This window comes from Lampetra planeri, chromosome 63 (genome assembly GCF_965212315.1).
Source record: "Lampetra planeri chromosome 63, kcLamPlan1.2.h2, whole genome shotgun sequence".
In the NCBI taxonomy this organism is placed as follows: Eukaryota; Metazoa; Chordata; class Hyperoartia; order Petromyzontiformes; family Petromyzontidae; genus Lampetra; species Lampetra planeri.
This window is the reverse complement of record NC_136169.1, coordinates 2,568,388-2,596,062: the sequence shown is the minus strand read 5'-3', so window position 1 is coordinate 2,596,062 and position 27,675 is coordinate 2,568,388. Positions and strand designations below refer to the sequence as shown.

The following is a 27,675-nucleotide window of genomic DNA, read 5'->3' as shown; positions in this document are numbered from 1 at the left end:
TCAGTTATAAAGCCACATAACTGCAAGCAAGAAACCATTCATGGCACGTTCAGTATTACATGACTATTGATGGTAGTTGTACATTGCAGTAGCAATACAGTGAGACCACTGCAGTAGTTTATACCCACAATGCAAAGCCACCAGCCCACCACGTTGATGCAACCATCAGGTTTATTTCATAGTATGCGTATCATACAGCCGCGTTACTCTTTGAATGCGGTCAGCGCGTGGGTCCTGCCATTCCGCTCATGGTGCGCTCGGAAGTTGGGGTGGCAGCAGAATTTCAAGGCCGCGATGGTGATCACGAACTCGAGGAAGTCGACGTGCCCATCTTTGTCATCGCCAAGGTCCCTCAGGATGCGGCTCACCACGAACCCATCCACGGGATTCTGAAAAGGAAATCGCAGCAACAAGAGTTAGAACAAGTAAACCCGTAAAAACAAAGTTTTTCACTATAAATCCTTTATATGCGTGGCATCGGGGTGGCTAGAGTCCTCTCGTCCTCTGGCTTGAGATGGCTGCCGCCTATGGGTCAGATGATTGTCTGGCAGCATTAAACAATTGGTAATTAAATATTTTGAAAAAAATTCCCTAAACAGTGTAAAATTTTGGAAAAAATTTTTTCACGACAATGCATTGTCACGCACAACGAGTCTGTGTAGAAAATGTCAGCTCGATTGGATCACAGGAAGTGGGTTAAAAAACGACCGAAAGATTTGCACGGTCCTAAGCAAGCAAGCGAACTTAATATAAAGAAATTAAAAAAAACTAGACCTGGATGGAGTGCTAAAACTGCGGAACACGGGTAAAATCTACAGGAATCAAGTGATCTTCTTCTTCTTTAGTGCTGCCTAACGGCGTGTGCGACTTCACGATGATATTGGTCCCGGTCTATCAAGTCATACGTGGTTTAATTGCACGCCAATGCAGGGGATTCCACTTCATGTCGATACAAAATTAGAGCAGTTAATATCTACTGCATATGCCCAGATAACACAGGTACTGCATTTTCAGATGAACACAATCCATTGTAACTTGTAAGACTACGACATTAACCCACCCGTCTTCGCATCTGATAAGCACAGAGCGATGACGTCACCTTTATCCCCTCTTAAGATGTTAACAGGACTTTAGGTCACAATTCTGGCTGTCGCCCGATGAAGCCGATTATAATTACCAGCAAAATTTTAATTATAAAAAGGCGAGTTTGCGCTCCACATTGGTGTGGAGTAACTAATTGGCACGTTCTGTTTACGCGACAAACCTTACGAATTTGACGGTCGGGTTTAACGATCCATTTATAGCAATAGGTTTTCCCTTTCATCTGGCAACAAAACTGACACCTTTACACAAATGGATCATGTTTGCATTAACCACAACACTTGCGGTCAAAATGCAAACAAAAAACACAACTCTGATCATGTATGCACCGTCCTTGAAATTGATTGGTCCACAGACAGCTTTTGTTAGGAGTCCAGTCTCACATGATGTTGGACCAGAGGACGCCAGGAGGCGCACAACTCAAAGAGCAACGCACCATCAGAGTAGAGAGCTCGGGGTAAGCATTTACACTAGGAGACCTCCAACCCAAAAGGAAAAATTGCGCAGAAAACCGGATGTTAAAGGCAACAAGCTCAATGATAAAACCGGACTCCAAAATGGTGTTAACGAGAGGGACTGGTCCAGACGAATATCAAAAGCCACGTCTCACCTGGATCAGACTCTTGCCCTTATCCCCCTTCAAGAAGCTCCTGAACTTTTCCTTCTTCAGACAATCTTTGACAGCGTTGTCGCGGGCGAGTTCATTGAAGGTCGACAGGAGCTTCAGCGTGGCTGCATGGAGGTCGCTCATCTTGGCAGAGGAGATGCACGGTCGAGTCGGTACGCAAGAGGAATCTGCGAGGACACGACAGACAGAGCGAGACAGACCTCAGTCCCAGGAAGACAATACACGCGGCCCCTCAGTGTACACCATAATGCGATGGACCACAAAATGACCGATATCCTGGCAACATCACGTTGCACACTTTTTGTTCCAGAGCCTAAGAGTCATGCCTGGCCTCATGCTCCGCTAGACCTGCGCACTGCTCTCAACGCTTCCTGGCAAACCCCACGCGTTGCAGAGACCAACCCACCAACCCACCCACAAACCCACGGCCGCACAGAGACCTGAACGTGACGACTGTAGCTTCAACAACAACCTCTGCTGCCTTCGTCGCAGCTTTTATGAAGCGCGGCCAGTGACGTCATCAGTCACACCTGCTCGCTCTCATTGCGCGATCGAGTGATGAGTTCATTTGATTTGGTCCCGTTTAGCCAGTTAACTGGCTGTTTGACAATAATAACACTGGTCAACAAAAAAAGTTTTTTTCTGGCCTGGACTTTTGCAGCTGTTTTAGACTAATTTCAGGGTGCTGATTCCAAATCTGATCTCAGATTTGCTCTATCACATCTCATTTTTATGCTATCGGCATACCCCATTTTCATTGATTTTACCCGAAATTAACTCTGTCACTTATGATTGCAAGTTGTTGCGAGTCAGTAACTGCTTTAGTGTTAAAATATGGTCCTGTATTTTTAGGATAGTGTGTTTATAATATCATTTTATGTAGATATCCACATTAATTAATATTTTTCTTCTGCAGTTTTTATTGAAAATGCAATATTTGATATCTCAAAAAGCTGATGTGATAGACACAAACTGATGCCAGATTTGGAATCAGCACCCCAAAATTACCTTAAAACCGTTGGAATACCTTATGCCAGAAAAAGTGTGTTGACCAGCGCAATCCGAGTTCATATTCTCTGGTCTGACATGCAGAAGGTGTAAGGTAAAGATGCAGCCTTGTAACTACTTGGTCAAGCTACTGCTGGCAAAACAAACTGATCAAATACTTCTAGATTTTAAGTTTTCGTGACTGCAAGGATCCGTACTCTTTGTTTTTTTTCGGTAAAGTCATTTTAATTTATTTTTATATTTGTTTAACCTACGTGGCTTTACCGAAAAAACCAAAGAGAATGATCAAATACTCGTGGTGTGCCTCGTTACAATGCTGAGGGGGCATTGATTCATCTTGGAGATCAAACCGAAGACCTCTGCATTACACATCGAGTGAGCAAACCATGACACCACGGCAGGTCCACGTGCAGACTTCAGTCTCAATCAAATTCTGAAGTGAAAACGCGGGTATCTCATCTACGTCATTTTATTTGTAATTTTAGTCACTGCAGAGGCCGTGGTCTTGGCTGCGAGTGACGATGTAGATTGATTTAAGCTGAATTCGTCTCCGTGCAAACTCCTCCACTCCTCCCTCCATCAAGCGCCTGCTTGATGGCAATGGCGGGGACGCGTGGCACGCGCCTCCAAGTTAATTCTTTGTTGATGTTGTTGCTGCTGCCGCTATGCTCACGCATCACGGACTTTCCTTGTAAATGAGCCGGGAAACTGGCTAGACGGGACCAAATCAAATAAACTCATCACTCGATCGCGCAATGAGAGCGAGCAGGTGTGAGTGGGGACGTCACTGGCCGCGCTTCATAAAAGCGGCGACAGGGGGCAGCTGCCGTTGTTGTTGAAGTTGCAGACGTCACGTTCAGGTCTCCGCGCCGCCGCTTCTGCTGGGGCAAATGTTTTGTGTAATGGGGCTCTGTGCAACGCGTTGGTTTTACCTGGGTGCTGTGAGAGCAGTTGCCCAGCTGATGAGGCCAGACGGGGGGGAAAGCTCTAGAGTCTGGAGCAAAGCTGGCGCTACTTGATGTTGGCAGGATTGAGGTCGTGTTATGGGCCATCGCATTGTGATGCGTAAAATGTGATGCCGTGTGCGTTGTCTTCATGGGACTGACGTCTGTTCCGTTGTCTTGTCTGTCGTGTCCTCGCAGATTCCATTCGCGTACGGACTCGACCGTGAAATCTCCTCCTACAAAGATGAGCGACCTCCATGCAGCTACCCTGAAGCTCCTGTCGACCTTCAATGAACTCGCCCGCGACAACGCTGTCAAAGATTGTCTGAAGAAGGAAAAGTTCAGGAGCTTCCTGAAAGGGGATAAGGGCAAGAGTCTGATCCAGGTGAGACGTGGATTTTGATATGCATGTGGAGGAGTTGCTCCGTTAATAATTCCATTTTTGGAGTCTCTGGTTATATTTCTGAGCTTGTACCTGTAGCTCTGTTATGCATAATAAAAAGGGCGGTTTTTTGCGATCTTCTAATTTATAAATGTATCAAATTTCGATTTAAAGCTTTCGTGACTGCAGGGATTCATCTTCTTGGTTCTTTCTGTAAAGTCACGTAGAAGGGAAATAATGAAATAATAAAAATAATTCTCAGATGCTGTCTTTCCGACAGACCTGTTCTTCACCCTGAGGACGGCTGCTTGCGTTGTGGCCGAACCGTTGTGAGAATTATTTTATTATGTTTTATTTTTTATTATTTTATTTCCCTTCTACGTGACTTTACCGAAAGAACCAAGAAGGTATAATGTATCGTTAAACGGGACGTGGCCAATTCGGAAAGTTTGTCACTACTTTAGGACACTGATGTGGTTGAGGGTCCACTAACATTTATAATTTGATGTTTATCTGGCGATACAATCCGTTTCATCGGCCTATGGCCAGAATTGTGATGAACGTCTTCCTGCGTGGGGTAAAGGGAATGGGACTGCCTGAATCCTGTGCAAAGAGCAGAAAAGGGAAGTAAATCTAGTCCTATAGGTTGCAATGGATCCTTTTAATACTGCGAAATGAGGTGCTTATTTGTTGGTTGGCATTCGCAGTTAATCTACTTGCATTGTGTTCTGAAAATATTCTGTATCTATTGTTGGCTGCTCTGTTAATCAACACTCATTGTACGGACCTGCCTCCCCACGCAATTAACCAGTGTACCACTTGATTGCTGTACATTTCACCCGTGTTCTGCAGTCCTTTGCAGGACTGCAGAACACGGTCCAGTCTTTTCTCCTAACGCTTGCTGTCGTGATTCCATTCAGAATCCCGTGGATGGGTTCGTGGTGAGCCGCATCCTGAGGGACCTTGGCGATGGGCAAGTCGACTTCTGTGATGCCGCCGCCACGAAGCCGTTCGGCAGGCGCCCAAACCCCCGACTTCGCCACCACCAAGCAACGGAGCCAACCCCGCGTCCCCCTCACCTCACCTCACACGAACACACCCGCACGCATTCTCCCCCCCCCCCCCCCCCCCATAGAGCTCCGAGGGGAGGTCACCTGGCCGACCGGTTTTTATCCGAGAAACCCTTATCGGGGTTAACTCTCACGGTTTCCGGCGATCAGGGAATTGGACGACCTCCCCCGTGCTACGTTGCGCCGCGGCGCTGCGACCAGCCGTAATATGGTGTGGTCGCGGCATGGGGCATTCGGCCACCGCGGTTGAGGTGCATTTTCCCCCCCCACACACACACCCCCACGGGTCGACGGGGCAAGCAGGGGAGGGACGGGACGGCACGAATAGCGGGACCGCAGGAGCTGTTGCGCATAGTCATGGAGGGTTGGGATAATTACGCTTGAGCGCGCAGGCACCATTGTTAGGGGAGTTAAAGGATAAGGCTATTAGTATAAATAATTGGGGGAGGCGCGCGAGGAGCCATGCACAGCTTCCCACGACGGGCCTTTGTGATGGACACCGCCGCATGAACCTCGATGATGGGGGCCTGCGTGAGAAAAGGATTGATTGGAATTTGCGCCGTGCAGGTCGCTCATTGATTAGCGGAACAAAGGCACTGCGGAGCTGCCTGGCCCGGGCGAGGGGGGCGCGTGCCATTGTTTGGAGTTCACGCCGCGCGGACAAAGGATTAATTAGCATAGCGAAGGCGCACGGTGCGTGGGAAGGGGGTAGGGGTCCGGGAATCAGGATAAATGGGAAGCGCAAAGGGGAAATCGGACGGTTCTCTCCAGGCCAGCGGACCCGCAGCAGCTCCAGCCAGCAAGTCGGACGTCCGTGCGACGTGTCGAGGTGCGCTGTTAGCACCGGGAGCAGCGAACCACCGCGGGCACCAAACAGTGAGTGGGGAGGTGAAGTAGGGTAGCGTAAGCCGATAAATAGGGAATAGGTACAGGTTTGGGTGGAATAGGCCAGCCTCGTCGACTCACTGATTCAACATCAATTCGCAGGTAGCATATAATAAATCATTAATAGCGAAGCGTGGTCTCGCGTGATCTTGTTGAGCAGTGTGTCGCGTGGGGAGCTGCGTGTGTGTGCGTGCGACCACCCCGTGTGCGATGCAGGTGCGCGATCATAACGCGAGTTGAGTTGGAGTGCGCTGAGCGGCGTGTGTGTGTGTGTGTGGGCGTGCGTACGTTCGCTCCGTGTGGGTTGCAGGCGCGTGATTAGGACAGGGAGGTATCGTAGTAGGGAGGGGCAGAATACTACTCGGTAATTAGCCATGCCGGCTACGCGGACCCGCGGGGGAGGGGAATCCTCGGGCGATGGTTCCCACGCCACGGGTGAGGAACCTAGCAGCGGGGGGGCGATTGATGATGCTAGCCCGGCCGTTAGCATTATCGAGGGAGGGATCTCGGGGGCTAGCGACCCTCACATATTGGTGTCAGAAACGGGACGATCCCCCGCACCCCCAAGGGAAAGAGGCCCCCCAACCCAGATTAAAATCAAATGCACATTTACGGGCAAAGGAATTCCATCATGGAAATCGTTTGCCCGCAGCATCAGAGGGGCTAAAAAAGTTAATGGGTGGTCAGATGAGGAGGCGTTGCAGCAGTTAGAGTTACATTTAGATGGGCGGGCAGCTGACTTTGTGGAAGCTTTGCCCGCAAGCGCACAAAATCAGTGGGAAAAAGTAATGTGCGAACTCGAACGGTGCTTCGGCGCCTATGACGAGGAGGATGCGCAGGCGGCCTTAGAGGCACGCCGTCGTCAACCCGGCGAGGATCTGCGAGATTACGCCGAGAATGTACGCATGTTGACCCAGCTCGCGTACCCAGAGTACGAGGCCAAAATAATTGAGGGCCTCGCCGCCGGTAAAATCCAACGATATTTGGCACGCATCCCGTGGTGGCAGCCAAATGTAGACGGTGCACGCCTCTCCTTTAACACCCTCGTCGAGCGCGCGCGCAAATGCGAGAAACTCTCAGGTGAGCGCGCGCAGCCTCGAGGGAGGGGACGAGAGTGCGCCGTGGCGAGCCTACTCTCCGACGAGGAGGAAGAGATCGCCATCGCAGTAAGGGGACGGGCAAGGGAGCCCCAGAGACCCAGCGAGACCACCCCAGGGTGGGTAGCCGGGTTACAGACCGGCATGGGAGATATTGCTGGCCGGGTAGACCAAATGGACGGTAAGATAACCCATGTAGGTGAGAGGGTAACCCACGTAGGTGAGAATATGACCAAACTGCAATCCTCCGTTGAGACCATCCGATCCGAAATGGGGGACCTACGCGCCACGGTAGGGGGGTTATCTGGAAGGGTGGCCCGACTAGAGGCGGAGGGTGGACAGCGGCGTAATGGGGGGGGAGGGAGTGGGCAGGGGGCCCACTACGGAGCCGCCCCCCCTCCTCGGGCATGTTATATGTGCGATCGCCGAGGGCATTTAGTGAGAGATTGTCCTGAAATCACCCGAGCTAGGCAGATGCGGGGGTTAAACTCCAACGCCCCCTAGAAAGCGGACCAACTAGGGGTGCAATCGACGCGGTCCCGATACAAATAGACGATAATGAGAATAATGGCGAGCGAGTGATCTCCACACAGGTTCCAACAACAACGCCCACGGAAACGGTGACTCCTGGCGACTGGCTACGGGAGCTGGTGGCGGGGATCACGGGGGCCACGTCGCTGGTGGAAGGGGAGGTAAACGGAGTGCGTACCCGAATTCTGCTGGACACGGGGGCGGTGGCCTCGCTCGTGAGCGCAGCGCACTGCAGCGCGATCGGGGTCGACGTGCGTCACCTGCAGGCCCCGGACCGCGCGCTGCACACGGCGAGCGGAGCCGGAATGGGGCTGCTGGGGAGAGCCACCCTAGAGGTCCGCATAGGCAGTCAGGTGTGCACCCAGGAGTTCTATGTGTCGAGTGCGTTGTGTCACGAGTGTATCGCAGGTACCGACCTCTTAGAACGGCTGGGACTCAACGTGCAACCCCGCCAGCGATGCGCCACCATGGAGAGCAACGGCGAGCGGATACCGTTCCTGGGACGAGAACCAACGCGCCCCCGCTTCGCACCTGTGGCCGCTATCCTGGCGACGGCAGTCACCATCGGCCCGCTCACCGAGATGCTGGTGCCGGTGGCAACATCCCCCACCGACCCCGCGCTCCGACCATCAGGAGAGGTAATGCTAACTCCTCACCCGGAGTTGGCAAAACGGTATGGGGTCGTGGGATCCGCCACGTTGGTAAACGCAGATGGGGACCGATTGTTTATGCGGATGTTTAACCCCCACAGTACCCCAGCGACACTGCGGCGGCGCACCCCGATAGCCACCGTACACCCCCTGCACGCACGCCACTCTAACGACTCGGTGTTCGCACTCTGGGCTGAGGACCCCGGGCGTCCTGAGGGTGACCAGGACCTGGCCTGGCGAGTCGGCCCGACTCCCCGAGCCGAGGTCGTTCCCCTGCTCGACGCGTTACATGCACCATGGGCGGATTTACCTAAGGGAGAGGCCGATCGGCTGCGCGAGTTACTGCGGGAGTATGCCGACGTATTCAGTGAACACGACTCAGACGTGGGTCGGACCGATCTTGTTAAGCACCAAATTGACACCGGTGCAGCCCGACCCATCAAACTCCCTGCGTACCGAGTGGGCGCACCCGAACGCGCCCAAATCAAAGAGGCAGTTGGGGACATGCTTTGCGATAACATAATTCAGCCCTCGGCGAGCCCCTGGTCAGCCCCAGTGGTACTAGTGACGAAAAAGGATGGGTCAACCCGGTTCTGCGTCGATTACCGTAAACTAAATGCAGTCACGCTCGGCGATGCCTTCCCCATACCCCGCATCGACGACACCTTCGACAGCCTCGCTGGAGCGCGATATTTTTCCACCCTCGATCTCGCGTCCGGGTACTGGCAGGTGGAGATGGCGGAGGAGGATCGGCCGAAAACCGCATTCACCACCCCGATGGGGCTATTCGAGTTTCGAGTACTCCCGTTCGGACTCACCAATGCGCCCGCGACGTTCCAGCGGCTGATGGAGTTGGTGATGCGGGGCTTGCAATGGGAACAGTGCCTGATTTACTTGGACGATGTGATATAGTGTTCAGTAGATCTTTGTCTGAGCATTGGTCCAGGCTTCGAGAGGTGTTCCAGCGACTGCGAGCGGCTCATCTCAAGCTCAAGCCACGTAAGTGTTACATCGCACAACGCGAGGTGGGGTACCTCGGGCATCGCGTCAGCGAGGCAGGTGTGCACACCGATCCGGAGAAGGTACGCGCCGTAGTGGAGTGGCCACGGCCAAGGAATCTGACGGAGATCAGATCATTTTTGGGGCTCGCCACCTATTATCGCCGATTTGTAAAGGGATTCAGCGAGATTGCACGCCCCCTCACCCAACTCACCTCCCCTAAGCACCCCTACCAGTGGACGGGGGCCTGCCAGACGGCCTTCACCACTCTCAAAGACCACCTCACCCACGCCCCCACCCTCGCTTTCCCCGATTTTACCACCGATTTTATTTTGGACACCGACGCCTGCAGCAGCGGGCTGGGCGCGGTGTTGTCACAGGTACAGGATGGGACGGAACGAGTCATCGCGTACGCCAGCCGTACCTTGAGTGGGGCCGAGCTTAACTATTGCGTGACCCGCCAAGAGTTGTACGCCGTGATTTTCGCATGTAAGCAGTTCCGGCCGTATTTGTACGGCAGGAAATGTCGCGTACGCACTGACCATTATGCTCTGCAGTTCCTTCTTACATTCAAGGAGCCGCGGGGGCAGATGGCCCGGTGGTTGGCGCAGTTGCAGGAGTACAACCTGCAAATCGAGTATCGGGCTGGCCGGACGCATGCAAACGCGGACGCCTTGTCGAGGCGACCCACGGTGGACGCCGAGACAAGGGCGGAGGAGGCCTGCCCGTGCTTCACGGGGGGACGCTGCCGGCAGGCAACGGACCCCCGAGCGGCCGCGGCCACTGACCCCCCCCCAGCGAGAGAGAGTGCAGTGTGCGCCACAGAGACCCTCGCAGGTGGCACCGAGGATCCCGTCGACCGCACGGCAAGCGCGGGACCCGCGGCTCGGGACCCGATCGGACGGATCCAAAAGGACGTCGGCTGCGCCTTCCCGGGCCTGAACGACGAGCAGCTGAGACAGACCCAGCAGCGAGATCCCGATCTGGCGGCAGTGGAGGCGGCACTGCGGGAGGAAAAGAGCGCCCTACCAGGACCCTGGAGCGGTTTGTATGCCCGGTTGTGTGTGCAGAACGGAGTGGTACGGGAGTTAACCGAGGCCGGCCAGCCGGGGTGCATCTGTGTTCCTGCCCAGGTGCGACCCCAGCTGCTTCGGCTGGTGCATGACCACCCACTCGGGGGCCACGATGGGGAACGACGCACTCGAGAGACCCTGCGTCGCCAGTATCTCTGGCCCAAATTGGCACAAGACGTGGCGGCCTGGGTACAGGGCTGCCGCGCCTGTCAGCAGTGCGGGCCGAAACCGGCACGATACCAGGTACCCCTAAGGCCGTTCCGCGTCAGCCGCACGAATCAGCTGGTCGGGATTGACCTACAGGGGCCATTCCCGCGATCCCATCGAGGCAACCGATATATCCTTGTCGCAGTAGAGTATTTCACCCGCTACCCCGTGGCAGTGGCCATCCCTGATAAAACGGCCTTGGTGGTGGCCCGGGCATTCGTGGAACACTACGTACTTAAGCACGGGATCCCAGAACGAGTCCTCACCGACCAGGGTAGCGAGTTCGAGGCCGAGTTGTTCCAGGCACTGTGCCGAGAGTTCGGAATCCAGAAGGACCGAACCACAGCGTACCACCCCCAAGCGAACGGTATGGTGGAGCGCATGAATCAGACCCTAGCGGGGAAACTCAAACGTATGGCGGCCGCAAATCAACGGGATTGGGACGAACACCTCCCCTACGCCCTTTTCGCCTACGCCACCACCGTACACACGTCGACGGGACAAACCCCGTTTTTAATGATGTTCGGCCGTGAGTCTCGTTTACCCGCAGATCTGCTATTCGGCGTCCCTTCCCCCCAGCCGGAGGAGGGAAGCCGCCCCGTGGAACACCTGTTGGAGACCCTGCGAGAAGCCCGAGGCCGAGCATACCCGCAAGGGGAAGCCGCGCATCGGCGGCAGGAACAGGGCACCCGACCCCGCATGGAACCCCCCTTATTCCTGACAGGTGCTAAGGTGTGGCTACACACCCCTCGCGTCGGGGCCGGGCAGGTGGGGAAACTGACGACCTACTGGCGGGGACCCTGGACCGTGGTGCGGCAGATATCCCCCTGGACGGTACTAATCTATGGCGGGGAGAGGGATCGAGAGACGGTGGTCAACGTCCGCCGCTTAAAACCGTGGAAAGCGGCCCCGGCGAGAGAGGACCCCGTCACCCGAAGGCCCCGAAATCCCGGAGTACCCGCACCCCTCGTGTTGGGGGGCCTCGCACACTACATGGGCCCCGCCGGGCCCCCGAGACGCCCCGATCCAGTCCGGAGAAGACGCGGACGACGGCCACTAAACCCTTCCGCTGTTGAGTTTGTGCCCCAGCCCACAGGTGCCGGAGGACGGGGAGAGCCGCTGGAGTGGAGGAGGAGACCGCCGCAGGAGCTACAGAGGACGGAACCACCCGCCCCGAGGCCAGCCACCAGGTCCGGACGGATCCCCCGGACCCCGCAACGTTTCCTCGTGGGCGCGGCCCAAGCGAGGTGCTCCAGTCAACCCGGGCGGGGACTGGCACCTCGGGGGGCTATGTGATGCCGCCGCCACGAAGCCGTTCGGCAGGCGCCCAAACCCCCGACTTCGCCACCACCAAGCAACGGAGCCAACCCCGCGTCCCCCTCACCTCACCTCACACGAACACACCCGCACGCATTCCCCCCCCCCCCATAGAGCTCCGAGGGGAGGTCACCTGGCCGACCGGTTTTTATCCGAGAAACCCTTATCGGGGTTAACTCTCACGGTTTCCGGCGATCAGGGAATTGGACGACCTCCCCCGTGCTACGTTGCGCCGCGGCGCTGCGACCAGCCGTAATATGGTGTGGTCGCGGCATGGGGCATTCGGCCACCGCGGTTGAGGTGCATTTTCCCCCCACACACACCCCCACGGGTCGACGGGGCAAGCAGGGGAGGGACGGGACAGCACGAATAGCGGGACCGCAGGAGCTGTTGCGCATAGTCATGGAGGGTTGGGATAATTACGCTTGAGCGCGCAGGCACCATTGTTAGGGGAGTTAAAGGATAAGGCTATTAGTATAAATAATTGGGAGAGGGGAGGCACGCGAGGAGCCATGCACAGCTTCCCACGACGGGCCTTTGTGATGGACACCGCCGCATGAACCTCGATGATGGGGGCCTGCATGAGAAAAGGATTGATTGGAATTTGCGCCGTGCAGGTCGCTCATTGATTAGCGGAACAAAGGCACCGCGGAGCTGCCTGGCCCGGGCGAGGGGGGCGCGTGCCATTGTTTGGAGTTCACGCCGCGCGGACAAAGGATTAATTAGCATAGCGAAGGCGCACGGTGCGTGGGAAGGGGGTAGGGGTCCGGGAATCAGGATAAATGGGAAGCGCAAAGGGGAAATCGGACGGTTCTCTCCAGGCCAGCGGACCCGCAGCAGCTCCAGACAGCGAGTCGGACGTCCGTGCGATGTGTCGAGGTGCGCTGTTAGCACCGGGAGCAGCGAACCACCGCGGGCACCAAACAGTGAGTGGGGAGGTGAAGTAGGGTAGCGTAAGCCGATAAATAGGGAATAGGTACAGGTTTGGGTGGAATAGGCCAGCCTCGTCGACTCACTGATTCAACATCAATTCGCAGGTAGCATATAATAAATCATTAATAGCGAAGCGTGGTCTCGCGTGATCTTGTTGAGCAGTGTGTCGCGTGGGGAGCTGCGTGTGTGTGCGTGCGACCACCCCGTGTGCGATACAGGTGCGCGATCATAACGCGAGTTGAGTTGGAGTGCGCGGAGCGGCGTGTGTGTGTGTGGGCGTGCGTACGTTCGCTCCGTGTGGGTTGCAGGCGCGCGATTAGGACAGGGAGGTATCGTAGTAGGGAGGGGCAGAATACTACTCGGTAATTAGCCATGCCGGCTACGCGGACCCGCGGGGGAGGGGAATCCTCGGGCGATGGTTCCCACGCCACGGGTGAGGAACCTAGCAGCGGGGGGGCGATTGATGATGCTAGCCCGGCCGTTAGCATTATCGAGGGAGGGATCTCGGGGGCTAGCGACCCTCACACTTCCTCGAGTTCGTGATCACCGTCGCGGCCTTGAAATTCTGCTGCCACCCCAACTTCCGAGCGCACCACGAGCGGCATGGCAGGAGCCACGCGCTGACCGCATTCCAAGAGTAACGCGGCTGTTTGAATGATACGGATACTGTGAAATAAACCTTGTGATCGCATGACCGTGGCGTGCTTGTGACTTGATACTTTGGGTATAAAAGCGACTGGAATGGTCTCCATATACGCCCACCGTGGCCATTGCAAATGGAAATCTACCAGGTGTCGTCTAGCGATATGGAACGTGCCCGGTTTACAGTTGTGGGTTTCATGCTGGAAAGTGTTTTACAGTTGTGACGCGTTAATCCTAGGTACGATACTCCCACGTGCACAAACATTACCACGATGGCTCTTTATAACCACAATCTAACGCCAACCATTGTGAGCATGTACCCACGTCCATCACAATTGCCGTAATCGCAACGTTTTACTGCCTAGGCACAATCGAGGTGTGCTAATGAAGGTGACCCCCGATAGCGTCCTCGCCAAATCTGGACACTTCAAGTATCTGAAATGGGATCTATGAATGAGATTGGCAAAAAAAATGCAATACTAGTTTCGGTACCTTTTTTTAAGTAAAAGATCATGCAAATTTGTTATGGATATTACCTTGCGTTTCTCACTAAGAAAAACACCTCCCTAGCAAGTTATGGGTTTGGAACATTTTTTTTTCTTTGAGTACGACGTTGGCGATCTAGATCATAACGGTTTAAATCTGAAGGCTTCTGCGACCAAAATCCATGATACAGGTTGTTTTTTTTTTTTGGGGGGGGGGGGGGGGGTTAGGTCGTGTAAATATATCATGATGGCTGGACACATGGTTTTTTCTTTTTTCAAATGGCTTTTGGGGCCTTGTCTTCATTTGTGTGGATGACCAAAAAACGATGCACGTCTGCTTCATTCAAACTTAACATTTTTCTTGTAGAACAATGCCTCATTAATTTAAACCTGTTCTTTATTGAGCGATAGTTTAATATGGTGTAACTCTTATTGGAACACTTGTATATGTGTAATAAACGACTGGACCACGATGTCTGGCTCAGTGTCCTTTATTCGGTTCGTGCTGTACACCCACACGGCTGTCTTTACTCTGTAGCTTCTCCACGGTGCTGACTCCAATGTCGGCCCGATCCACAACAGCAGCCCCGCTGCTGTTTCTCTCACACAGCCCCCCTTGGCTGTACTCGCTGCAACTCCTCTCTCACCACACCTCTGACAGCCTCGTGCTGTCTCCCTCTCTCCCTCCGCAGCTCTGACAGCCTCGTGCTGTCTCTCTCTCTCTCCGCAGCTCCTCCTGGCAGCCACACCGCTGCCTCTAACACGCAGCCCTTCTGGCTGTCTCCTCTGCAGCTGCACACCACTCCGCAGCTTCCTCTTGTCTTCGGGGTTGGCTCCCGATGGCCGTCGGTGCCCCCCCTCTTCTCACTCGCCCGCGTGGCCTCACTCTTTTCCGCTCACACCCCGACTGACTTCCCCTTCCGGTTTACCCGCTTAAGGACCCGAACCTTCCACCCACGTCACATGACTCCACCCCCCGTGACGTCACATCCGGAAGGTCGCTTACGCCCGCATTACATATGTAACGCCACACTCCTTAGACTTGTACTGCAAGGCCTAAAAATACACTAAAAATAACTTGATATTGACTTAAGATATTACAAACACTTCAAATTATTTTAAATGCGCTTCCCTAATCATGTTGAAATGAGGGTTGAGCCAAGGAATGCATCAATAAGTGGATATTAATTACAACTGGTTTGAGTGAGATTCATTCAGCCCTGCAGGATGAAAGGAATGAAGTTGACTTGTACCGTTTTAAGGTCACAGGTCCCGGAAGTCATGTGATCTGTCTCGTGCTTGGTACGTTTGAGGGAAGCATGCGTAACACCAAACATAGGCGTGGGGAAATTGTGCGTAACGTCAGCTAACATGTTATTTTTTTATTTTAACTTCAAATTAACGTGCATAAATTGCCAAGAATATGGATGTTCCAATGTTCATGTTCAATTATTTGGTGGGAGACACCACCAGACCACCTTCCATGACAAGCATGTTGGTTGCAGTGGTGGCTATGCCTACACAATGTTGTGGTAACAGTTGTAGAAACGTGGCTGTTGCAGGTTCACAGGAAATGTGTGGCGTTATATTGTGGTTTAAAAAAAAAACATTTTACCAACAGACACGAGGTGTTGACAATCTATGTATATATAAAAGGGAAATTTGCGAGTGTGTCCGTTCCAAATGTTTAGCGTACTTCCCGACATGCAACAAACTTGAAATTTGCCATGTGGGTACTTTCCAGACTACACCATGTAAAAATTATAAAAATACACATTTGGGGGGGGGGGGGGGGGAGGGAGCTCAATAATGCATATATTTTTTGCAGGGCAAGTGAGCTGTGATGTCAAATGTCACGTGACCCGCGCATGTGGAAGCGTAACGCATTGTAGTGGTGGTTAGCGCGCAGCGCTACGAACCCCGGCGACCCGAGTTCGATTCCCGCTCACGGCCACCACCAATGACGATTATTTCAACCGGTCCTAGGCCTCCCCTAGGTCGACTCAGCCTCAAACGAGTAACTGGTGTGGTGTGTGAACATCGCCACTGGGGAGAGAAAGGCGGCCGGGCGTGGTGGATCCAAGTCCCGGCCCGAAGCCAGGTAATACAGCTAGTGGATTAATAAAGTCCAACCCATAACCACAATCATATAAACGGACATCTATGCATTGATTTCTATGAAGATAAGTCCAGATAGTGGCGAAGGTTTAGCAAATTGTTACTTTTATTTACATATATCATTTTTAAATCCTTTATATTAAGTTCGCATGCTTGCTTACAACCGTGCAAATCTTTCGGTCGTTTTTTAACCCACTTCCCGTGATCCAATCGAACTGACATTTTCCACACAGAATCGTTGTGCGTGACAATTAATGTTCGTGAAAATTTTATACTTTTTTTTTACACTAATTGATGTCATTTTACAAGTACTGCAATGGCGGCAAACCTCAGGCCCACCAATAGGCAAAGCAGCTTACAAACAGCACTGCAATGGCGGCAAACACAGCACCCAACCCTGGAGCCTATTGGATAAAGTCTGCTTATTCAAAACTACCCTCCCTTTGTTATCGCTTCTGATCCATTCGTTTCTATTGCTTCCATGGCTACTGCAATGACAAGAATAGCAGAACCTACAGGGCTATTGCTGCAGTGGCAAGGTTCAGCTGCTTTCAATTAGCCACCCCCCCCCCCCAGCCTTAATGTACGGAGACCCGACTTGGCCATTATATTATAATATATTTTTTGCCTACACGACTTTACCGAAAAAACCTAAGAATCCTTGCAGTCACGAAAGCGTCAAATCTAGAATTAACTTGGCTAGTTGATGTATCACGTGATACCACACCATTGGTTTGTTTAGGATAGGCTAAACGAGTCAAATGAAACCCACATCACTTGCAACTCAACGATTTAGCCCACGAAAATGCAAAGGGAGGGCCAATTGGAGGTATGAACGTACGCTTCCTTTTCAGTTACCAAGCCACAGAACTGAAAGCAAGAAATAATATATTCGTGGCATGTTCAGTATTGGTAGTTGTCCATTGCAATCGGCAGTGCATAGAGACCACTGCAGAACTGTCTATAACCAGAGTACCAAATGACAAGCACGCAACGTTGATGCGATCACAAGGTTTATTTCACAGTATCCGTATCATTCAAACAGCCGCGTTACACTTTGAATGCGGTCAGCGCGTGGGTCCTGCCATGCCGCTCGTGGTGCGCTCGGAAGTTGGGGTGGCAGCAGAATTTCAAGGCCGCGACGGTGATCACGAACTCGAGGAAGTCGACGTGCCCATCTTTGTCATCGCCAAGGTCCCTCAGGATGCGGCTCACCACGAACCCATCCACGGGATTCTGAATGGAAGCACAACAGCAAGATGGGACAAGGAGTTCGCCTGGATTTAGGCGACAGATTGCAGAACATTGGCAAAATATTTAGCAAGTAAAACTGGTGCTAGGGAGGCTCACAACGGTGGCATACGCAGAGAAGCCCAGCGCATATAGAAACGTATCGCAATGCACCTCGCAGCATCTACAAACGCATGCTTCAGGCAAATGGCGGATAAAAAAGTGCACGGGAGATTAAAGCACGGGATTTGGCACAGGTGAATTACCCAAAACTACAGAGTAGGACAGGATTATCTTTGTGTGGAAGATGCAATATTGGCCAGGAGGGGATGCAAATTTAGCAAGAAACTCAAACAACATCACTGAAAACGGTCCGAAGTTGCACCACATGCCTGCCGAAACCGGAGGCTATGAACATTGGATACACATCGATGTAGTGTGCAAAGATAATGAGTATGTGCCACGAGTATGCTTGGAGACACCTTTCCTCCAAAAACAGTGTTACCTAAATGGGTCGAGATGATAATGTGCTCGACCTTGAAGCAAGGCATGATATCAGCTGGGAGGCGACTGCATGAACAGCCGGCGTTATAGGCCATAAGGAGATGACTCAGGCAGGAATGCCAACGGTTCTACGACACGCTTTTAACCCACCTTGTATGCGCCCAGGTTAACCTCACACTGCCAATAATGGCAACATTTGTGTAAACCAAACGAGTGTGAGAAACACCCTCATTTGGAGCAGTGGACTGTATGCGGACATGGTCAGAAAAGGGAGATTGGAAAGGTACGATCCCAAATAAATAAAAATGGGATGATAAATGGATGGATTCGTCTATGTGAAAATCAAATATGCGTCTCACCTGGATCAGACTCTTGCCCTTATCCCCCTTCAGGAAGCTCCTGAACTTTTCCTTCTTCAGACAATCTTTGACAGCGTTGTCGCGGGCGAGCTCATTGAAGGTGGACAGGAGCTTCAGCGTGGCTGCATGGAGGTCACTCATCTTGGCAGAGGAGATGCACGCGGTCGAGTCAGTACGCAAGAGGAATCTGCGAGGACACGACAAACGAGACGGTCTTCAAATCACTCACACGGCACCCCACTCTACGCACCAATGTTAGGAATCGCAAAACGAGCGAACATCACGTAGCACCCCCCAGCTTTGTTCCAAACACAATTTCATAATAACGGTTTTTGGGCTAGATCGCGTTATTTATAAATGTGTCGTAACCCTCCACCACCCGACACAGCCAAACAGTAAAAAGTGTCACGTTTACAAAGGACAAACAGTTCACTACTTTAGCCCACCGGTGTTTTGAGTGAATCAACATCATTTAAAATTTGAGTACAACAAACACAATTTGTTGAGTCTAAAACTCAGCCAGCGCTGTGCACAGCTCTCATCGAGCCCAGGTAAACCCCACGCGTCGCACAGCGATCCCCACAGCACAAGGCGTCTTCCCCAACACAGCGGCGGCGCAGAGACCTGAAAGCGACGTCTGCAACTTGAACAACGACTGCTGCTCCCGTCGCGGCTTTTATGAAGCGCGTCCAGTGACGTCACCACACACCTGCTCGCTCTCATTGTGCAATTGAGTGAGTATCTCTTTGATTGGTCCCGTTCATCCAGTTTCCCGGCTAATTTACAAGGAAAGTCTGAGCACTGCGGCAACAACATCCACAGGCAATTCACTGGGAGGCGCGTGCCAAGCGGCCCCAGCATTGTCATCAAGCGGGCTCTTGATGGAGGGAGTGGAGGAGTTTGCACGGGGACGAATTAAACTAAATCTACATGGTCACTCGCAGCCGACACCACAACCCCCTGCTGTGATAATTGTACGTAAATGAGATGCCCGCGTTTTCACTGTCAGGATTTCACTGATATGTACATATACTGGTAGGAACCTCCTGGTTACACCAGCCCACAGGAGATTATTGTGTCCGTCCGTCCGTCGTGCAGGGAGGGGCTGGGTGGGGAGGGAGGGGCTCGGTGGAGAGGGGAGGGTGGGGTGGGGCAGGGTGGGGAGAGGAGGGTGGGGAAAGGCTGTGTGGGGAGGGGCTGGGTGGGGAAGGGCTGGGTGGGGAGGAGCTGGGTGGGGTGGGGCTGGGTGGGGAGGGTGGGGGGGGTGGGGCTGGGTGGGGAGGGTGGGGGGGGTGGGGCTGGGTGGGGAGGGTGGGGAGGGGCTGGGTGGGGAGGGTGGGGAGGGGCTGGGTGGGGAGGGGAGGGTGGGCAGGGGCTGGGTGGGGAGGGGAGGGTGGGGAGGGGCTGGGTGGGGAGGGGAGGGTGGGGAGGGGTTGGGTGGGGAGGGTGGGGCTGGGTGGGGAGGGTGGGGAGGGGCTGGGTGGGGAGGGAAGGGCTGGGTGGGAAGGGGAGGGTGGGGTGCGGCTGGGTGGGGAGGGTGGGGCTGGGTGGGGGGTGGGAGGGGTGGGGCTGGGTGGGGAGGGGCTGGTCACCCCGTGGTGCCCTTATAAAACTCAACGTTTAACCTACTCACGCCGGCTTGTGCCCGCCCTCACAGTCGGGCATATTTGCGGAATACACCACGCCGCCGTTGACCCTGGCCATTGACCGAGCAACCCAACGTTCCTACCAGCTCCCTCCACAGGAATGTGTTTGATGACAATGCGGACTGCGTCAAACTGTGTTCAACGATGAGAACTACGTGCCCTCGTTAGAACTACGAACGACCATAATTGAGGGCAGCGTGATCGTGATTGGTGGAGTTAGGGGCCGTCCATAAATGACGTCACAAAAAGTCAGACCCCCCCTCAAATATGACGTCACAAAGCTCTGGCCCCCCAAAAAAATATATAACATGCTTCAAATCGCTTTAAACTATTGTCATTGTAGTGCGTATTTAATGTGGCGCTGCACTTTGATGTTGTAGTAGAAAACATTTACTTAATAGTATATTTAATCAAGTAGAACGTGTTGTCTATATTTATTTAAAGTTGCGCATTTCGATTTGACGTTACATTTCTCAACCCCCCCCCTCGTCACACATCGTCACAAATGTCTGACCCCCCCCCCCCCCTAGGTGCGTGACGTCAATTATGGACGGCCCCAAAGCACGCGTTTCCCATTCGGCACTGGGATGCCGTCACTTGCGGCAAGACTCGGGTTGCCCCCGCGTGGCTGAGAAAAGAACAGAGCCCCGATTAATATTTAGCTTGGCAAAAGGTTTTATATCACGAGTTCATAAAGCCTGCCTTTGCTAGGAAAAGGTTTTCAATAAATATAATAATTAACCTCATGACGGACTCTTGTGTTGCGACCGAAACGGCGTGTCTCCCTTATTTTTAAATCCTTTATATTAAGTTCGCTTGCTTGCTTACGACCGTGCAAATCTTTCGGTCGTTTTTTAACCCACTTCCCGTGATCCAATCGAGCTGACATTTTCCACACAGACTCGTTGTGCGTGACAATTAATGTTCGTGAAAAAAAAATTCCAAAATTACACTTTTTAGGACAAAAATATTATATTTAATTACCAATTGCTTAATGGTGCAATGCAATCATCTGACCCATAGGTGGCAGCCATCTCAAGCCAGAGGACGAGAGGACTCTAGCCGCCACGCATCTAAAGGATTTATAGTGAAAAACTTTGTTTTTACGGGTTATACTTGTTTCTATCTACGTGACTTTACCCAAAGGATCAGAGTATAATAATTAACCTCAAATTATTTTTTGACAATTTTTATCTACGATCAGACGCTAACTACTCAAAAATGAATTAACTTATTACGGAGGGAAAGCTCATATCGTTTACGGCTTTTTTATTAATAAGATTTGAACATCATAAAATGTGTATTTTTTTCGTTCAAAACCACTTAAAACTGAAGTATCTCAAAAACAATCAAAGATAGGAAAATGGTTCTCCCTTTTATACTTGTTATTTAACGCTCTGAAACAAAAAAAAACCCACTATTATATTTTAAAGTTTCTGTATGGCACGCACAAACATGTTTTATAGCACTTCAAATCGAGATTTGGGGGCCTTAAAATGAAAAATCTCGTATTTTCAGATGTTTCCAATTATCTTAAAAGCTACCTATATGTAACAAAATTCAGATTTCTACCATGTCGGGAAGTACCCTAGAGGTTTGCGAGACAGATTAAGGTCTTTATATAGATTGGTGTTTTCTATTTTTTAAATATTATTAAGTATACATTGGTTTCATTCTTAATAAAGTCTAACCAAACTCAATTGTATTTACAAGTACAATAATGGAATATTGCTTGCACATCACAACTGTTGTAATTATTTCAATTGAACCGTCATGAGTAAATTATACTTGATGCATTCCTTGGCCCAACCGCTATTTCAACAGGGTGAGCAGCTCTCAAGATCACTTTCAAGTGTTAGAATTACCTTTAGTTACTAGTTTTCTTCATTATAAGTTTTTTTTCAAATAGATTAAATTTGTTTATTTTTAGGCCTTGCATTACAATTGAGACGGCGTGTTATGTACACCGTTTCAGTAGGCGTCAGATGAAACTATCGCTCAATTTAAACATTCAAGTTCAGGTGAAGTTCAGTCCTGCGGGATGAAAGGGATTCGGTATGAACAAAGCAGACAAACCCTTTAGTCACATTCCCACAATACTGCAAGACAAGGACATGCACCAACATCTCAGAGGTCATCTATAAACAAATTCACACGCGGCCAACCATTCCCTGGATTGCATACTTGTGCAATGTGAGAATATATCCGGGTCGCTGACGGATCACAACTCGTCACGATGATTGGCTCTGCCGGTCCTGGTCAATAGCCAATGGGGGGGAAGTCTAGGGGCGTAGCCCTGACGTAATGGAAAGGTGACAGCTGTAAATAGAGGATTGGTTCTGCTGGCTTTAGCCACAGCCAATGGGGAGACGAGTCAGGGGCGTGGTCCCAGGAGCCTACGATGGAGTCTGGAAGATTTCAGAGGCTAACCAGGATTGGTGGAAAGGTTCCACGTGACCCGGGTAGTAAATAGGGGTGGAGACGAACACGTGGCCAGAACTGGAACGAACGGAGGGAAGAGGCCACGCCAGAGCGGGGGTCCAGGCTGCCACGTGGCTGCGCGCATCTCTATCCCTCTCACGCCGTCCATCAGCGGCGTGAAGGAGTTGTAATGAATGACAAATAAAGACCGGATTCCAGAAGTCACTTCCACAACCTTTACACTTGGCATGTTAGAGGCAAACATGCAGAACACCGGGCTTTCTGGGGTCTTGGGAGAAATTGTGAAAAGTCTAATATGCACAACGTTTATTTCAAATGAACGTGCTGAAACCCTGAAAAAAAGTGTGCAACCAATCTCATTTCAACCCCCGTCCTATTTGAGACTCAGAACGGTCCAAATTTGGTTGGAAACCAGCCCTCGAGCCACCTTCCAGAGCACACGTTAGTTGCAGTTATGATGCCAGTCGTAGGAACGGAGCTTTTACGATTAGAGTAATATTTGGAGGTTGTAAAAAGCAGATAAATATCTTGGTCATATTTAGATACGTGCTGTTGATATTGCGCATAGATCTTGTTAAAGCATTCACGTATTAAATTCGTGCACCCTATCCTACGTCGAATAGATCTGGTTAATTGTATTAATCCTTCCAGTTATGGAAAACACAACCAGGGAAACGGATTCCTGATCGCCAGACTTAGCCTGGTAGCTGGCCATCGTGGACATTGTAAAGGACAATGCACGAGAAACCACTGCAGAACTTTCTATAACCTGAGTACCAAGTCACACGCACGGCACGTTGATGCGATCAAATGTTTATTTAATAGTATCCGAGTCATTCAAACAGCCGCGTTACTCTTTGAATGCGGTCAGCGCGTGGCTCCTGCCATTGCGCTCGTGGTGCGCTCGGAAGTTGGGGTGGCAGCAGAATTTCAAGGCCGCGACGGTGATCACGAACTCGAGGAAGTCGACGTGCCCATCTTTGTCATCGCCAAGGTCCCTCAGGATGCGGCTCACCACGAACCCATCCACGGGATTCTGAAACGGAATCACAACAGCAAGAGTTAGACAAGCCTGGAACTGGACCGACTGCAGAACGGGTGAAGCCTCTAGCAATCAAGTGAGACACGGTTTAATTACATGCTAATGCAGGCAATTCTATCATGTTGATTAACAAAGCCAACCACAACAATATGTACTGCAGTCTCAGAATTAAACAAGATCCATTCGAGCCTTTAAGGCGACATTAATCCCTTAACGGGTATTCGCCCCGGATTAGGCCCCATCAGAAACCATCTCTACAAGGCCAAAACGCCACTTGCCACAATTATGGCTGGCGCCTCAAATGCGATTTTAGAAACCAGCGAAACGTCGTACTCTACAAGTACATGTTGCCAGCTCTTCACACCGGTGTGCTAAAGTAGCAACCGATCGGCACGCTTTACATAACCACCCTCACCAATTTGGCCGTGTCGAGTTTAACGGGCATTTATATTTGCGCGGTCCAATCCAGAAACCTTTATTATGCAGAACACGGACGTTAAAAAACACAAGCTCAAAAAACAAAACCGGAGACTCAAAATGGGATCATGAGCATTGGGACTGGTGCAGACGAATATCAAAACCACGTCTCACCTGGATCAGACTCTTGCCCTCATCCCCCTTCAGGAAGCTCCTAAACTTTTCCTTCTTCAGACAATCTTTGACGGCGTTGTCGCGGGCGAGCTCATTGAAGGTGGACAGGAGCTTCAGCGTGGCTGCATGGAGTTCGCTCATCTTGGCAGAGGAGATGCACGCGGTCGAGTCGGTACGAAAGAAGAATCTGCGAGGACACCACAACCAACGAGACGGTCTTCAAAATCATGCACACGGCACCTCACCTCTCCACACCACAATGTTACGAATCGCAAAACGACCGAACACCACGTAGCACCCCCAGCTTTGTGCCAAACACAATTTCATAACAAAAGGTTTTTGGGCTAGATCGCGTTATTTATAAATGTGTCGTAACCCTCCACCACCCGACACAGCCACACAGTAAAAAGTACCACATTTACAAAGGACAAACAGTTCACTACATTAGCCCACCGGTGTTTTGAGTGAATCAACATCATTTAAAAATTTGAGTACAACAAACACAATTTTTGTTGGGTCTAAAACTCATCCAGCGCTGTGCACAGCTCTCATTGAGCCCAGGTAAACCCCACGCGTTGCACAGAGATCCCCACAGCACAAGGCGTCTTCCCCAACACAGCGGCGGCGCAGAGACCTGCAAGCGACGTCTGCAACTTCAACAACGACTGCTGCCCCCGTCGCGGCTTTTATGAAGCGCCTTCCAGTGACGTCACCACTCACACCCGCTCGCTCTCATTGTGCGATCGAGTGATTATCTCTTTGATTGGTCCCGTTCATCCAGTTTCCCGGCTATTTTACAAGGGAAGTCTGAGCACTGCGGCAACAACATCCACAGGCAATTCACTGGGAGGCGCGTGCCAAGCGGCCCCAGCATTGTCATCAAGCGGGCTCTTGATGGAGGAGTTTGCACGGGGACGAATTGAATTAAATCTACATCGTCACTGGCAGCCGACACCACAACCCCCTGCTCTGATAATTGTACGTAAATGAGATGCCCGCGTTATCACTTCATGATTTGACTGATATGTCCCCATGTACGTGGGTCTGCCGTTGTATCATGGTTTTCTTACTGGATGTCTAATGCAGAGGCCTTCTGTTTGAACTCGAGCGGCAATTGAACCACTGCCCACCCAGCATTGCAAAGATGTGCATCACAGGTATTTTATCAGCATGTTTCGCCAGCAGTGGCTGAACCACTATTTTCCAGCAGTAGCTTTGACCAAGTAATTACAAGCATGTATATTGTTGCTAACACCTCCTGTGTCTCAGAGCGGGGAATATGACCTGAGATTATTCAAACTGATCATTTTTGAACGACTCACACTCTTCATTGAGCGCAGTTTGATCGTGATTGGTGCAGTTTGGGGCCGTCCATAAATGACGTCACACGATTTTTGACGATTTTTTACCCCCCCCCCGCCCATCGTCACACGGCGTCACAAAAAGTCAGAACCCCCCCCTCAAATATGACGTCACAAAGCTCTGCCCCCCCCCCCCCCCCCAAAAAAAAAACAGGCTTCAAATCACTTTAAAATATTGTCATTGTAGTGCGTATTTAATGTGCCGCTGCATTCTGATGTTGTAGAAGAAACATTTATTAAAAAGTATATTTAATTAAGTAGAACGTGTTGTCTATATTTATTAAAAGTTGCGCATTTTGATGTGACGTCACATTTTTCAAACACCCCCCCCCCTCGTCACACATCGTCACAAATGTCTGACCCCCTCCCCCCTAGGTGTACGCGTTTCCCATCAGGCGCTCGGATTCCGTCACGGGCGTCAAGACTCGTATTCTTAGGTTTTTTTCAGTAAAGTCACGTACGTAAAAAAATTAAAATTAATAAAATAAAAATAAAATAAAAATCACGACGCAACACAAGACGGAGGCTTGTGTTGCCTCCGAAACGTCGTGATTTTTATTTTAAAATTAAAAAAAGTAAAATAAAAATAGAATAAAAATCACGACGTTTCGGAGGCAACACATGACGGAGGCTTGTGTTGCCTCCGAAACGTCGTGATTTTTATTTAATTTTTATTTTACTTTTAATAATTTTTATTTTTTACCTACGTGACTTTACCGAAAAAACCTAAGAATGTGAATCCTTGCAGTCACGAAAGCTTCAAATCTAGAGTCAAGGCTCGTGTCGCCCCCGTGTGGCTGAGAATGAGGAGATGTCCCGGATTGCTCGTTGCTTGGCAAGAGGTTTTTTTTATAACGCATTTGACTGCAAGTTTTGTGGTTAATGTAAGCATGATTCCTTGCAAAAGGTGTCAGTTTTGTTGCCGGAAAAATCCTATTAGTATGTTTTGGTACTGGCAAGAGAGGTCCCATGATGTGGCTGCTCACCCCGAGCTCTCATTACTCTGGTAGTGCGTTGTCTATGAACTGTGCGCCTTTTGGCGTCATCTGGTCGAACACCATATGAGACTAGGCTCTAGGGACAGCTTTCTCTGGTGTGGACCAATCAGTTTCAAAGACAATGCATAAATGATCAGAGTATTGTTTTTTGTTTGCATTTGACTGCAAGTATTGTGGTTAATGTAAGCATGATTCCTTGCAAAAGGTGTCAGTTTTGTTGCCAGAAAAGAGGGGAAAACCCCTATTAGTAACATCATTGGTGTTTAATATTTTTCTTTAATATAATCGGGTTATATTATGGGCATTGTGTTTGACGCAATCCACATTGTCTTAAATTATAAGTTTTAATAATCTCAGTTCATATTCCCTGGTCTGACATGCAGAAGGTGTAAGGTAAAGATGCAGCCTTGTAACGACCTGGTCAAGCCACCGCTGGCAAAACAAAGTGATCAAATACTGGATGGTGTGCATCGTTACAATGCTGAGTGGGAATTCATTCATCAAACTCTGCAGCTATGGCAGCTATGGCTGCAGAGTTTGGTAGTACATGTTGTTTATGTCGTTTATTGTGAAAATTCGGTCACAGTTCCTATGATTACTGTTTCATTGCTTTTATGGCTTTATTTTGGTGATTTTCGAAACGTTTTTTGGTTTGGCCATGTCTGTTTGTTGTAGTACGGAGTTAGACTGATGGCCTTAATCTAAGTTGTCTTGTGGTTGTTGTTGTTGTTGTTTGACTTGCATCCCACTGGGATTTTTGCACAGTGTTGGTGTACGGTGCTTTTTCTGCAATATTTTTCTCTCTTTTCTTGGATTTTCTGTTTGCACTTAGTCACTTTAAGATGTTTTCTTGTTCATGTTTTTGTTTTTTGTTTGTTGCGGTTGCACCCGATTCAAGTGCCGAATGGCTCACAGGGCTATACCTAATAAGTGAACTTGAACTTGGGAGATCAAACCGAAGACCTCTGCAGCATTACACATCCAGTGAGCAAACCATGACACCACGGCAGGCCCACGTGCATACTTCAGTCTCAATCAAATTCTGAAGTGAAAACGGGGGCATCTCATTTAATTGTAATTTTAGTCACTGCAGAAGTAAGCCTCGGCAAGGTAAGGTAAAAGTGTAAAAAGCAACGAGCCTACATTTACCCTACCTTTTACCTTACCACAATACAATCACTCTACCCTACCTTTTACCCTTTAGCAGGTAAGGTAAAAGGTAAAAAGCAACGAGCCTACCTTTTACCCTACCCTTGACCCTTACCCCTTGGCATGTCGACACATTTACCCTTTATCTTTACTCTTTTACCCGGTAAAAAGGGTACAATTACCTTACCTTGCCGAGGCCTACTGCAGAGGCCGTGGTCTTGGCTGCGAGTGACGACGTAGATTGATTTAAACTGAATTCGTCTTCGTGCAAACTCCTCCACTC

At 50.8% G+C, this 27,675-nt stretch overlaps 2 protein-coding genes and 1 long non-coding RNA gene across 6 annotated transcripts; 1 reads left to right on the top strand and 2 right to left on the bottom strand.

Moving 5' to 3' along the window:
* Nucleotides 1-153: 153 nt before the first annotated feature.
* LOC144736854 (protein S100-A1-like) lies at nt 154-18,922 on the bottom strand. Of its 4 annotated transcripts, none has more exons than XM_078619507.1 (3): nt 18,788-18,864; nt 1,712-1,896; nt 154-389 (listed from the first exon to the last, which is right to left on the bottom strand). In XM_078619507.1, exons 2-3 carry the CDS (start codon nt 1,850-1,852, stop codon nt 204-206), a joined length of 327 nt encoding a protein of 108 aa, XP_078475633.1. In that variant the 5' UTR covers nt 1,853-1,896; nt 18,788-18,864; the 3' UTR covers nt 154-203. The 4 variants fall into 4 exon arrangements, with proteins under 4 accessions (XP_078475633.1, XP_078475632.1, XP_078475631.1 ...); XM_078619506.1 differs by lacking the exon at nt 18,788-18,864 and adding an exon at nt 2,170-2,275; XM_078619505.1 differs by lacking the exon at nt 18,788-18,864 and adding an exon at nt 2,144-2,209.
* LOC144736857 (uncharacterized) lies at nt 3,494-5,044 on the top strand. Its single transcript, XR_013588838.1, has 3 exons — nt 3,494-3,597; nt 3,880-4,066; nt 4,984-5,044. It is a non-coding gene; the product is annotated as an uncharacterized LOC144736857 (long non-coding RNA).
* A 4,130-nt stretch (nt 18,923-23,052) lies between the features above and the next one.
* Nucleotides 23,053-24,765, bottom strand: LOC144736852 (protein S100-A1-like). Its single transcript, XM_078619502.1, has 3 exons — nt 24,519-24,765; nt 23,885-24,071; nt 23,053-23,287 (listed from the first exon to the last, which is right to left on the bottom strand). The coding sequence occupies exons 2-3, from the start codon at nt 24,023-24,025 to the stop codon at nt 23,102-23,104; spliced, it is 327 nt and encodes a 108-aa protein (XP_078475628.1). The 5' UTR covers nt 24,026-24,071; nt 24,519-24,765; the 3' UTR covers nt 23,053-23,101.
* Nucleotides 24,766-27,675: the final 2,910 nt, after the last annotated feature.

What these genes read in the sequence shown, in the direction of transcription:
- LOC144736854 (XM_078619504.1), bottom strand. Translation starts at nt 18,304, where the DNA reads ATGAGTGACCTCCATGCAGCCACGCTGAAGCTCCTGTCCACCTTCAAT. An exon ending in AGGGCAAGAGTCTGATCCAG is followed by an intron (nt 17,307 to 18,163) that starts GTGAGACGCATA and finishes GCTTCCATTCAG; the next exon opens with AATCCCGTGGATGGGTTCGT.
- LOC144736852 (XM_078619502.1), bottom strand. Translation starts at nt 24,025, where the DNA reads ATGAGCGAACTCCATGCAGCCACGCTGAAGCTCCTGTCCACCTTCAAT. An exon ending in AGGGCAAGAGTCTGATCCAG is followed by an intron (nt 23,288 to 23,884) that starts GTGAGACGTGGT and finishes ATTCCGTTTCAG; the next exon opens with AATCCCGTGGATGGGTTCGT.